Genomic DNA, 13600 nt, shown 5'->3' with positions numbered 1-13600 from the left:
CCCACACACGCCGCTCTGGGCAACCAGAACAGAAACGAGAACCTTTGCCAGCGACTAGGAACCCAATATACCTTCTGTCCTTGGAAGGACAAGTGAAACAACTCGTGTGACAGGGGAGGTGGGGAGTCAAGAACAATTCTTTCAACATTCAGTACTCCAAATAAATTCAAGACATTGTGGAAAAGGGAGAGTAAAAGAATACACATACACACACCTCCAAGAACCAGTTACTGCAAGCTAAGCCAGTCTTCATGTGACTGCTTAGGTACTCATTTCTGGTGACTCAGGTAGTAGCACTGTGCGTTAAAGAGGTAACAGGAGTCTCAACCAAAGATGACTTTGCCAAGCAAGTTTCCGTTCTGGATGCCCTCCAAAGGCACGGTGTTCTGCCGATGGATGAATTCATCTGAGCAACAGCTCTGAGTTTTTGCAGCAGAAATCTCTTCAATGAAATACAAAGCTGACCTCAGCTATAGCTTGTGCTGTCATCCAGAGAGAAGCAAGTGCAAACAAGTCTTAAATGTAGCCTGACATTCAATCAAAAAAATGTATCCGGACAGTACCCAGAAGACAGCTTTAAGTCTTCCAGAATACGTTACAGGTAATTTAGAAGAGATTCAATAGCTTTGTTTGAATTGAGACTTAATGCACTGAAGGACAATTCTCTTTACCCAGCACTAGCAATTAAAAATAAAACTCCTGCACCAGAATTAGGACAGTCATACCCACTTGAGCGCAAATTCTCACAGAAACCTCAGTAATTCCTTAGTTCCACTGGCATAAAGTTGTCCATAACCCTTACTTGATGCATACAACTGGAAGTTACACTGTTTTTCCATTTAGGGTGTTCAGCAGTGAACACTGATTCATCACTTGAACCACTTTCTCCATCAAAGCAGCCAAAACTAAGTCAACAAAGGAGGAATGTGCTCCCAGTGTGGAAACTCACTGCTTTAGAAGCCTGGACCTTTCAAATGAAAGCGGGATCCTGAACCTGAGGACAAAGGATTTGCTAACATATGACTTGCTGCTGTTTGTTAGAATACCTCAAATCCAAGGTATTATAGGCAAGAGAATGTCCAACTATGGAGCACTAAAGGGAACTGGATTCAATCCACAAAATCCCTTGCAAGTTCTATTAAGACTACATAGAGATGTTCCCAAACACAGCCCAGCCACAGCTGTTCAAGTGAGATGTTGACTCATTCATGTAGCACACAAGACTTTGCCAGTATGAAGAACATGCAGGGGAGTTTATGCCAGCACCTCTCTAGCAAATCTTTGCTATATACAGGACCAGCTCGAATCTGCACATTCATCACTCCTTGTCCCCCCGGGGTGGGGGTTACCCAAAACCCCAACAATCTCCACGCTACGTGAGAGATACTCAGATTGCTTTATTATTATTATTACCATAGTTGCAGATCTGATCAACCAGGGAAGAGAAACTATATTGTTGTACTCCAAGAAGCTTCTCTACTTAAGAGGTCTTCAACCTTTTTCTCTATTAAATAGCTGCAAACAGTGAGAAGATTTGGTTATCAACTGGCTAAATCTCAAGAAGTGAACTAACAGTCTGCTCTGAGAAATACTGCCATGATCACAAGCGAATGGGGCTGCTGACAGACTTAGAGAACTCGACACTGAAGTGAATTAAAAACATTTCTTGCAAATGGAACTGATAGACTTTATCCCAGAGATCAACTGCTTGAGTCAGTTTTATGACTGAGGGAAGCTGACTGTGAGCATTGCTACAAATCACACCTGAACTGCTGAACTGTCAAGAGACCAAGAGCTGAACTTCCCTGTGTCAGCAGAGCAGCTCTGTCTGTTCACCTCTCCCAAGTTCAAAACCAGCTGACCCTGCTGTTACAAAAGACACTGTACAGGGTTCCAGAGAGGGACAGGGAGGGGGGAAAAAAAGGCCACTGACAGGACAGGCTGCCCTGGAACCACACAGAATATTCAGCCTAAACAACCTACAGAACTCAGTGAGATGGTTTAATATGGATCCGAGACAGAAATACTGATTAGTGAGCACACTGTCCAAACAACCTAAATCATGGAAGTTTCTGGACTTGGAAGAATTAAGATTTCACCACCCTCCACAGGTGTATGTGTTCAATGGTACTTGCACTTTACAGTATACTTTAAGTTTTTAAACCAGTAAATGCACTTGTAGATTGCTATTTCTAGTGCTCTTGTTAAACTGGATGTGGTTACTAAAGGGATATAATTCGATACCATTGAAGCCTTTTAAGCCACTTCAGCGTAGGCTTTGCTAAAGCAGCTACATGAGAATTTAACTAAACTCTGGGGAAAAAAAAGCCAGGTATTTCATTAATCTTCAATGTGACAGCACTTACAAGTCATACAAGTCTCCTGCTTGAGCTTAGCTGTTTTCAGAAAAGCTTCACTAACAAGCAATATTCCCCACAAAAAGGCATGTAGGATTTTAGAAATCTGGAAGCTTTACTTTGGTGAAGAGACCAAGCTAACTATTTTAGGTCCTGGGGAAGTCTTCAGATGTTGGACAAGCACTACTTGAATGCTCTGCTGACATTACAGCTTGATCGATCCAAAGGTCACAAGCCGCCTCTTCATCATGGGGAGGGAAGAAGAGTGAGTCATTCCTCCAAAAGGCTGTTACTCCATGCAAGAGCCAATGAAATTCTGCTAGAAAACCTTCTCTGCAGCTATAGCTGTGGCCTTGTTACCAAAGAACAGTTGATAAGGAACATCAAGAAACAGAAATGGTCTGTGAGGTTCAACTGCAAGACAGCTTCTCTGTACTCATGCTTGTCAGTCAGCTGCCACTCTGCAGTGGCACTAAATCATTACTACAAGGTGGAGGCAGATAATCATTATAATGACCTTTTCTTCACTTAAGGTATAGCACTTGAGAAGTGAGCCAGGAGAGAAGCACATTAATCCTCACAATACCTCACTAGCAAGGCAGTATTTTAAGTGCATTCAACCTGCTTTTCAGGGCACTGCCCATTTACAGATCATCACCTCCTGTTAAGAGCTTCACTTTGAACACCAGCCGTTGTGAAGTGTCTGCATTGTTGCTCAGATGATTTCCTCCTGCTCTAACCACCAGTCTCTCCACACCCTGACACAGGGCTGGGTTCAACAGTGGGAGCTGAACTTCAGTCAGAGCTGCTGTGTTTCAGGAAGCAGCCTAAGCCCGGGTGCTTAATCACCAGGTCTGCACAGAAGGTTGTGGCTGAAGGAACTGGTTTACAGCCCTCAATGTTGTAACACCAGTTGGCTCCGGCAGAACAGGTCGGACTCTCTATGCCACAAAGAATCCAACATTTTAATGGTATTCTATGGAAATTTTTCTTGTTCAAGAAATCCTTTCAGATGGAGTCTTACGAAGACCAGCTACTACAACATTTTTCTGGATGAGTGTTACATTTTTGGATAGCTATTTTGACTAAAGCCACCTGATAACATTTGAATGCAGCCACAATATGTAAAAAACAATGTTTTGATTTATTGTAAACACTTCTGCATTTCTTGGACTTTCAACTCTGCCAGCTTAGCTTAATATATCATCTTATACATATAAAAGTGATAGACGACAAGAACGTACTAAAGAGCAGCAAGTACTAGCAATACCCCAGTACATAACTTAACCCTGGCTGCTCCATTCTCACTTGAACAACCTCATCAGCTTCAGTTTTATCCACAGTTCATCTTGAGGAACCAGTTTCATTACCAGACTGTCTGCAACAGTCACTAGCTGTAGCAGTTTCATTCTAGTGACTTACTAGACTAACACTGGCAGATTTACATCACAAAAAAAAACACTTCTAGAGAGAATGTGTAAAAAAAAAAGTAAATAAAATTCCTATGTGCTGTTTCAGAAGTCAGTTTTCAGTATTTGCACAATTACATCTTGAACATTTCCCAACATTTCCCTTTGAAACCATAACCTAGAAACATTAAAAACAGTCAAGAAACCTGAAGCCCACCCAAGAGCATCCGGACACTTCAGAAAATTGTGACTTGGCAGTCCCCAGCAGCTCAGGCTTACTCCTTGGTTTAGGCAAGGCATTTTGAGCTCACTGGTCCTCTCTTTTAACTCTGGACCAAATGTCTCAATGTAAACCCACTGGAGGAAGCCAGACCATTCACAATTTTCTGTTTCCAGTGTTTGAGGCATACAGAACAGAAGCAAACCCACGGCACTACACCACCTGGAACAGAGTAGAACCCAAAGTCACTAGATCCTTGCCTAGTTAATGAGATTTACCATTTAAGAAGTGTTAGGTCTAGGATTTTGGATTGTATTATATATTTATATATATATAAATATATATATATGTGTATATATATAAAATAAAGATGTCACATTCCCAACACCAAGTCAGTTTCTTGTTTTTGGAAAGTGGTTAATGCGGGAGCAAAAGATGCAGTGGTTAAAATGACCCAACATCCCCAGAAGAAATGATATGAAGAACAAGGACATTTTGGTATAAAGTTAGTAGTCAAATTCTCCAAGGACGTCTTTTGGTTTTGCTTTTTCAATGAACAGCCAAATACGTTTTTTTTAACCACCTCCTTGATCTAACACTTAAATTGCCAACATTGTCCAAATTAGTGTAATTTTTTTTTCCTGTAACGTCACTTGGTTCTTGGCTACTAACCTTTCATGTTACTCTTGGATTTGTCAGTTTGCTTGCCTGTGGGGGTTTGGGCCTGCTGCCCCTGCCCACTGGAAGAGGCTGCCTGCTGTGCTGCTTTCTGCTTTAGCATTGTCCAGTCGAATGTGTAGTCATATTGGTGGTTCAAGGTCCTAGAAAGAGAGTGAAATACTTTACTGTAACATGTCATAGCTTCCTTATTGCTAATACCAGCCCTTTGCTGAAACCCTACAACTACAGGTAAGCTTAAAAGCTTTTGTAACTTAAAAGAATTCTTGAAGCAAGCCCAAATACCATCGAGCAGTGTTTTCTTCACTGTTTACAGAAAGATCTGCATTTGTAGAAGCAGCACTTCCTCACAACCCAGCTTACCTATTTGCCTGCACTGAGGTGGTCAGCTTTTCTTTCTTTTAATATACAGTTCTAAGGAGAGACTGCAAGATGACTGTATAAAAATTGCTTCGGATTCCAAAAGCCTGGAGGGGTACTCTTGGGAGATCAGTACCAGCTCTTCTTTTGACAGATACTGTTCATTCCACAAGGTTGAGTTTATGTTCTGGTTTCTTCATCAAGCTCAGCCAAACAGCACTATTCCCCTCCACTGAAATCCATCCTCTGAGCACTGTTAATCCCATCACCAATCTCCAAACGTAAGTTTCAAACACATCTATTGAGGTGTCCATTTCTTAAGCTACTTGCAACAGAACCTGAAGGCTCAAGCCTCTACCATTAGTGGTCAGCTTATGCAATGCAAACCCAAGAGAATCTTTTCCTTCATGTTTATTACTTAAAGGACCTGAAAAATATTATTCAATAGTTTTTTAAACTCTGAAATGAAAATAAGTCCCAGAAGTACTCCCTTACACCTCACACATACAAAGCAGCTTTTTGCAGTGCAAGTCCCACACAGCAGTTACCAACTGGTAAAGCACTGACAAATATTCCTGTACTTTTCCACTTTGAGACTGACCTGAAAAGAATACGGAATAATTGCCTCAGATACATGTAATCTGGTGCCTCTTCAAAGCGCAGGCCACGACAGTAGTTCAGATACATGGCAAATTCTGCAGGGAATCCCTGTAAATCAATAGTGTTAATCAAGCCATGGCTTGCAGCAAAAAGCTTCTAACAACCCTGTATGGTGGCAAAAAGCTGTATTTCTGTCTATAATGGCAGATAAAAACTGGCTGAAGATTCATAAGTGTGAATTCCACTCTGCCTCTAGTTATTCATTTATACTGTATTTCAGAAAGTGGATTTGATCAGCAAGTCCCCAGGTACACATCCCTTCCCCAGAATTGTTACCTGATGCATGTTTCACAATCACAAGTTCTCTGCCACCAAAACCTTTAACACTACATATTTAAAGCACTTTATTCACCCTAGTTAAAACTAGTTCTCATTAACTAGGTCTCTGAAATAAGTAACTGTCTCTTAAAAGATTCCATTCCTCGTTTCCTTGACAGTCTACAACATACTAGAGGCAAGGTCAGTTACCACTCATAAGTGTGAAGACTTGAACTATGAAAACTTCTTTCGGAAATTCTCTGCTTTATGTATCTGTACATTTAATGCTATACTAAAGCCTACATGTGAACAGGTAACAGCATACAGCACAGTGCTGTACTGCAAGAAGGAAAACACAGAGTGTAGCAGTTCAGCACTCTGGAAGATGCTGTCAGACTGTAAGGGTATATAAATGTGCATGACTAGAAAGTGCAATCATTGCTGCTGCTGTTCCATGTGCAAAAACTACCACATGTTCTCAAGGACCTTTGCTAACAAGTAGGTGGCTGCCACAGTTCAAGACCCAAAAGTATACTTTGGGTCTTAAGATTTTTCTTGAACTGTGGCAACACTGGAAAAATGTTCTGCGCCAAGGTTCTAAAGGTCACTTAGGGTTAGAATTATTACTGGAAATAAAGAACACAATATGAACAATCTTGACGAGGCAGAACCAAGTATGTATGAGCAAGCTATACAGCTCTATCTTGGTTTGTTTTTTATCCAAGAGGGCACATGGAGAGCTTTCACTGTAGAAGCTTAAGAAAGGAGCAAGCCTCACCCAAGATTGCTGGAGAGCTTGCACAGCTGACAGTTACCAAGATCTGGAATGATGGTGGCATGAATGATGCCAAGAAACAGCAGCAACTGCCTGCCCTGTTACACACATTCACAGTCTTGCTGGGTGGCCAAACGCAAGGCACTCATGACTGCCAGAGAAGTATTATTCAGCAGCAAATACCATGTGAAACTACCCAATACATTGGCTCTAGTTAAAAACAACACACCAAAACCACCACCCTCCCCCTGCCTAAAGAAAGCAAAGAAGTTCCACTTCACAGTCTGACATCATTTGGAAACTCTTACCTTACACAAAACCTCAACAGGAGTGGACATTTTCTTTTCACTAATCTTTTCATACTTTTGCTTCTTTGTCGCAGCCTATGGAACATGTAGGTCACAACGTAAGAGATATTGTGCAACACTGGATTAACAAGGACAGTAGCAAAAAAAAAAAAAATTACAAAAATCCTTTGGTCAACCATAAGTATTTTATGTGAAATCTCCAAGTCCCACACACTTACTGCAAAGAGAATGAAGGTCAATCTGGTATTAAGATTTGGACACAGTTTAATACCATTTGTCGCAGTCTAATGCTTTCATCACATGGCACAGCTCGTGTAGTTCTAGCTGCTGCTTTTGTCCATTAAACAGACCAGACTTACATTTCCATTTGCCAAAGTTCTATTAATTCCCACTCAGTACCCCATTCAAGGGCTGCCTGCGTGTTAGAGCAAGCAGCCATTACGTTCATCTGCAGCTGAAGAGTTCCAGTGTTACACAAGCTGCTTGCCTGTTCAGAGAACTTGCAGCTGCAACACCATTTGAGTTACACAAGTCTCACATGGAGGAAGAGTAATTATTAAAACATGAAAACAAATCACTGAAGTCCAGAGAACAAAAGTATTTGCCATGCTTTTACCTGGCTACCATACATGAGAATACTTGAAACAAGTCTGTTGCAGCTATTCGGTTGTGCCATAAACTGGACTGAAGGTATCACTAAAGCTAAACTTCCCAGGTAAAAGATTATTTCCATGCTCTCCACTAACAATGTAATTTTCTACTTCCCAAGAAGGGCCTCAGCCTAAACAGGACAATAATAATTTGCAAAGATGACGTAAGCTATTGTTTAACATAAGTTTTCAGACAGTCAGACAATACATATTTTGCCTGCAGCACGAGAAGCAGAAAGAACCTTTCTTCTACATTCTATAAATATCTTGCCTTGGGAAAAGCCACTTTGTGTAACAGAAGCTAAACATTACATAAAAACCACCTCTCCAGAGCAGCAGGGAAAAGCACCATACCCAAACACAAAAAAGAAGAGCATAAGAGGAGTGTGGAGGGACAGGAAGGCAATTTAACCTACCTTTAATCCTTGCCAAGGCAGACTGGTTCTGTTAAAGTACATCAATACATAGCCTAGAGACTCCATGTCATCCCGACGACTGGAGGAAGAGATAGAAAACATCAATTTACACATTTTGACATTTCACACTTTATTCCAAATAATGCAAGTATTATTCGTTTTTATTTAACTAGAGAATAATTAAGGAATAAAACCTAAGCTTTGGTGCAAAGGAAGGTCTCTAACAGTTAAGACATCTAGGTATTCAGGATTCCACTGGCAGGCATTTAAGTCTTCACAAGCAAGAGCTCCTATTCATTTTCCAAGTAAGGACCAATCAGTAGGTATTGTGTGTGGTAAGTTTCCATCTGTAGTTACATTAGAATAATTTGGGAAACAAAAAACTTCAGAAAATAAGAATAAAACATTGAATGTCTTTCCCATTTAATTTAGTGGCTTGGATAGAAGCTGAGGTTTACCTGTAGGAACCACTGAATGCATTGTACAAGATACATGGTGTTAGCTTTAACTTCATTAAGTTTTTCCCTGAACCTTGCCTCAGTCTGGGACCAATACTGAACATCCAGCCCCAAAAGGCTCCTTCTTTCTCCACTCTTTGCGAGTTTTAAGACAAGCAATATTTAGAAAGGTGTATGCATCAGTCTGAGAGTTGCCTCTGCTTTCTTCCCACAGAAGTCTGTTTCAAGGCAGCTACAGATTTCCATTCATAGACTTCACTGAGAATTTGCATGCAAACTCTCACCTAAAAGGCTTCAAGTGTTTTCTGCAGTGGATATGCTCCAGATCCATGCTTCAGCCACATGAACACCATTAAGCTACATGGCTTTCAAGGTTACTAGGCCTAGTACAGTTCACTGAAGTAGAAAAAACACTCCATGTTTTCTATTTTTTTTTCCTCTTGGCAAAGTTGCCTCTTCCCAGCTGTGGCAGAATCAGGTTTTTCCCGACTGCCTCTCTGCAGCTGGTATCTATTTAACATGAGACACAAAAACAACTGGTCTTTCTCCACCCAGCCCTCTTATCAAGAGAGCTGGACAGATACTGTTGCTACTTCGCCACCCAGGCACGTCTAAAAGAAAAGCATTTAAATGGTGGCAGGAAATTCTATACACTTACTACCTGCACAAGGGCACAAAAAACTGACGGCAGTGTTACAAACAGTATTACAGGAGCGGGTGAGGGTAAAGCAGCTTTTAAGTGGAAACAACCTGTAAGAACCCAGTCAGATCTACCTCCAGATCCCGGTATGAGAGGAAAGAAATTGTAGGCAATGCTTTATGTTACAGCCAACTCAATATAAGCACTACTAATCACTAGAATGGCCAACCTGTCACCCTCTCAACTCATGTTCCAGCTCCCTGACCCTTTGGGGATCCAGTTCAGCTATCCCAGAAGAAAAAATCAACTTGGCTCCCTAAACCAGCTCACCACAAGGCTAAAAGCCCACTAGCTGTTCCCAGGGGTGAGGCAAGAGAGAAAACTGGTTCTCTCCTCTTGACAGCAGCTAGCTCTGAGGTCATCTCAGCTGAAACATGAAGCCACAGCCGAAGACAGAGGGATGAAAAAGGATACTAAGACCACAAGCTCCAACCTGCAAAACTTGCTAATTCTGTTAGAACTGCAGATTTTAATCATCAACAGGATTCAGTGAACCAGTACAGGGTCATGCTATAAAGTCACATTTTCCGAGAAGGCAGTGGTAAATTCAGAAGCAATAAAGGGATTAATAGTTTCCATCCCCCGTCCAGTTCATTGCTTTAATGTTTAAGTCCCTGATTTTGTAGTAGGAAACATTTAGTTCTGTAAATCTGTAATGGATATATTACACTTGAGCATACAAAGTGATTTTCAGGACAACACTCCATCACTAAACCAAAAAAGGGATAACATTGTAAACAGCTCCTTGAGAATAAGAAACATGTTTTGTAGCAGTTCAAGTACAGCAGCAACAGTTGAAATATTCTGCCATAAGCTTCAGGGCTGGTTTTTCTTTATTACAGGAATATGTTATTTGTTTGCCTCACCACTGGCTTCATCTAGACAATGTAATAGCTTTTAGCATGCACCAAGCTACATTTTAGAATTCCCAGTACCAGTAGAGATGGTACAAGACCTCCAACTAAATTCAAAAGCATAGTCCTTTGCAGTTCCTCCCCTTCACACAACTATTCCCTTACAAGAACAGCTTGAGTCTATGCAATGTACTGACTTCAGACATGACAAATGTTGTTTACCTTACCTGCCCCATGTCAAATGGGCTTAAATAATGATACTGACAGATAATAAAATAACACTTAAGGAAACTTAAGGAAATTAAAGCAAAAAGGAAACATGAGGCATTTTAAAAGCACCATGTGTTTGTTAAGTTACATGTTGTGTTGAACTTGACCACTAGAAATTCAGTCATTCTCATCTTGATTAAACTGAAGGACAGAGGCACAGACATTCATGGCAGTTTTAACTATGTCTGAGTGACCTCAGCATCACGTGGCAAAGCCACACTATTACTTTTGTACAATATCTAGGCATACAGGTAAGGAAGAAAGGCATCACTTCATGTCTTACAAGTACCTAACTATACTTCCAACCAACCTGAATTGCTATCCCCACCGGACTGCTGCTAGGGCATTGTAGTAGCAATATAGTTTTGATCCACATGATTAGAGTGTGTTTGTTGATTAAGCAAAGCTCAAGCATATAAATATATATGCACACACAAGAGCCACTATGGCTGTGTATACCAGAAGCTAAAATACAATGCGAGTGAAGTAGAAGATCTTAAAGACTTGCTTGCAGGCAGAAGGACAAACAATAGTTTACTAACTTGAAGGGAGAGTGAAAAAACAGGATACAAACATCAGCTTTAGAATACTTTTTCTGGCTACAGAGCTGCATCTCAAGCCAGTCAGCAGTGGCATGAACAGGTACCAACACAAACAGGGAAGAGCACCACTTTATTTGCGAGGGTCCTCTGACAGATCCACAAGAAAGTATAGCATATCCTTTAAAAAAAGGAGAACAGTATGCAGAACATCCACCTCATGCCTGCAAGACTTAGAGTCTCTTCAAGAAGAGAATAAGGTGTTTGGATTTTTTTGCCCTACCCTTACACAGCCAGGCAAAAAGAAAAGCACTTGCAAAGGGATATATACACTTCTTCATATAACATTATTTCAGACACTTCAGAAGCTTACAAATACGATCATCTTACAGCCTTCAAAAGCACAGCAGTAATCTCCTTGAACTCACCTCTGCTCAATGCCAAGATGTGCATTGATACTGGCATATCGAGCTGTGCCAGTGAGATTTTTGTCTTCTCTGTATGGTATGTGTTGCCTTGTCCTGTTGTCCCGGTACTTTTTGGCCAAACCAAAGTCAATAAGGAATAACTTAAAGAAAAATGAGAATAGATTATATTCCTATACAATGCAAAGAATCCCCAACCTATTTCACTAGGCACTAACTACATTTTAAGACATCCACACAATGTAACAGCCTACAGTTACAGAGGAAGCAAAGTAACAGTGCAGAGTCGCAACTAGCTTTAACTAGCCAGTTAAAACAACTTCACACTGAATTAGTTCAAGCTCTTTCTCAATCCAGTGGGATAGATTAGATTGTGATACTCAGCATCTGTAGCTTAGATCTACACGTATTTGAAGTTACTACTGTAGTTTCTATAACATTAGCTCAATAACTATAGTGCACAATTTAGGAAGGAAACTAGTATGTGCAAAAGCACACTTCACAAAACCCCACTCACACTAGAGCAGTTTACACATACAGAGAGTTAATGGCAGTTTAGCAGCTTAATGCAAATGATGCACATCCTGTATTCTTCTCTAGGTCTCAAAGAGCACTGGCCATTCTGCAGAGTACAAGGCCAAAACCTTCAATAGCAAACAAGACATCTTGCTTTCAATCATATGCTCATTTTAAGACTACCAGAACACTATCATAGCAGCATGATGCACTTGCTGATGATATTAATACAGGCAGGAAGCTAGAGCCTAGTATCTGGAATCCAATTTAAGCCTCTAATAACCAAGCTTGCCCAATGGTTTGATATTTAGCAACAACTGAGTGCGTTATTAGTGTGTAACAGCCAGCCTACCTACAAAGGTTAATGCAGACTGTACCTTCTTGTGACAAGATTTCAGGACTAGGCAAAAAAACCTGAGGCAGAAGTATGTAAAGAACACTTCAAATTCTAGCAATCAGTCTTCAAGCTACACATGATCAGGCTGAGCTCCCAATTCCAACACTGGATTAATGGCTACAGGATCAGGGACTAAAACCCCTACAGATTAATGAATGCTGAAAAAGTAACAGGTGGGGGAAGGTTGGATGGAAAGAGGACATAAGGGTCAAGAAATTCCCAGTAAAAACTTGATCAGTATCATTGTAAAGGTGATTCCAGAACAGAAGAGACAGCTTTACATGCAGACAAGTACTGGAGATTGATATGCAGGTACACCTGCGTCCAAAAGTGGAACAAAGGATCACTCTGGCACACCAAAATGCTATGAATTATGAAGTGACACTCAACACATATCAAAGACACTGAAAGTTTCTGAATTGCATGGAAGGTACATCCTAGAATTCTGGTTGAAGATTTTCTAACTATAATAGCCTAGACAAGAGAAACAAAGCTAAAAACCTTTTAAACCACCAGTGTCAGAGCAGAAAACCTTGAGTTGAAGTCTTGCCGTGATTTATACGCAGTCACAAAGCACAGCAGTTCTACATTTGCTGTTCTGGTGAAAGTCACCCTGAATGCCCAGAATGCTTAGAGTAAGAGCATGTAAATCCAAGTTTTTCCATCAACTACACTGGTCAGACAGTTCAAGAAACTGGGGAGCTTGTCTCTGTTGCACTTGCACAGCTACCATTAGAGGCAGTTATTGACTCAAGGAGCATGGATGGACATGTTCTCCAGCTACCAGGAAATGAGCTAAGTTGATACTGAACTCCTAAAGCAGACAGTATAAAGCTCCTATGTGAGTACTATACTGCAAATGCAACTCTCCTAGAAGCAAGCGCTGAGCTCAAATGCAATCCCTTATTTTCTGATTAAGGCTTTCTAACTTGATGGCAGCCTCTGATGTATGCTTGCAACAGTTACTTTTGCAGGGCCTTTACCCCTTAGTTTAAGCAAAATACTGTGCCTTGAGGATGGAAAACCAAATGCTATATGCACATCAGTCAGAATATTCTCACTGCACATTTAGTTACAAACTCTTTAAACAATTCAAAGCCTTCATGTGCTTTCTGTCATCCTGGTGATCTTGCAGTTAATTGTATGAAGCAATAAAGTCACAGTTCGTGAATCAAAATAGTTAACACTGGAAGTGTGCCTCATACAAAAATAACTGGTGTCCAGTCCTGTTTAGCACAGTGATGGTAAGACTACTTCCTTCATATGACTTAAAAATGATGCTCTGCCTCTTCTGCAGCTTCTATGAGCTCTCAATATTAGACCTGAACAAGGTGATTCTGCATTCTCTCA

The 13600-nt window shown here is 40.7% G+C and overlaps 1 protein-coding gene across 3 annotated transcripts in view; it reads right to left on the bottom strand.

Moving 5' to 3' along the window:
* Positions 1 to 13600, bottom strand: part of LOC104412568 (casein kinase I isoform alpha) — a 33401-nt gene that overhangs the window by 2038 nt on the left and 17763 nt on the right. Inside the window, exons 4-8 of one of the 3 annotated variants that reach the window (XM_010023321.1) lie at positions 11341 to 11480; positions 8092 to 8170; positions 7026 to 7100; positions 5626 to 5732; positions 4695 to 4807 (exon numbers count right to left, since the gene is read on the bottom strand). In XM_010023321.1, the coding sequence (XP_010021623.1) occupies positions 4695 to 4807; positions 5626 to 5732; positions 7026 to 7100; positions 8092 to 8170; positions 11341 to 11480 (514 nt within the window). Of the gene's footprint in view, positions 1 to 4653; positions 4808 to 5625; positions 5733 to 7025; positions 7101 to 8091; positions 8171 to 11340; positions 11481 to 13600 lie in introns of those variants that run through there. The other 2 variants (XM_010023323.1, XM_010023322.1) reach the window with 2 other exon arrangements.

Source organism: Nestor notabilis, unplaced genomic scaffold, assembly GCF_000696875.1.
Source record: "Nestor notabilis isolate BGI_N333 unplaced genomic scaffold, ASM69687v1 scaffold23391, whole genome shotgun sequence".
NCBI classification, from domain to species: domain Eukaryota; kingdom Metazoa; phylum Chordata; class Aves; order Psittaciformes; family Psittacidae; genus Nestor; species Nestor notabilis.
Note: the sequence above shows the minus strand (reverse complement) of the source record. Positions and strands in the feature narration are given on the sequence as shown.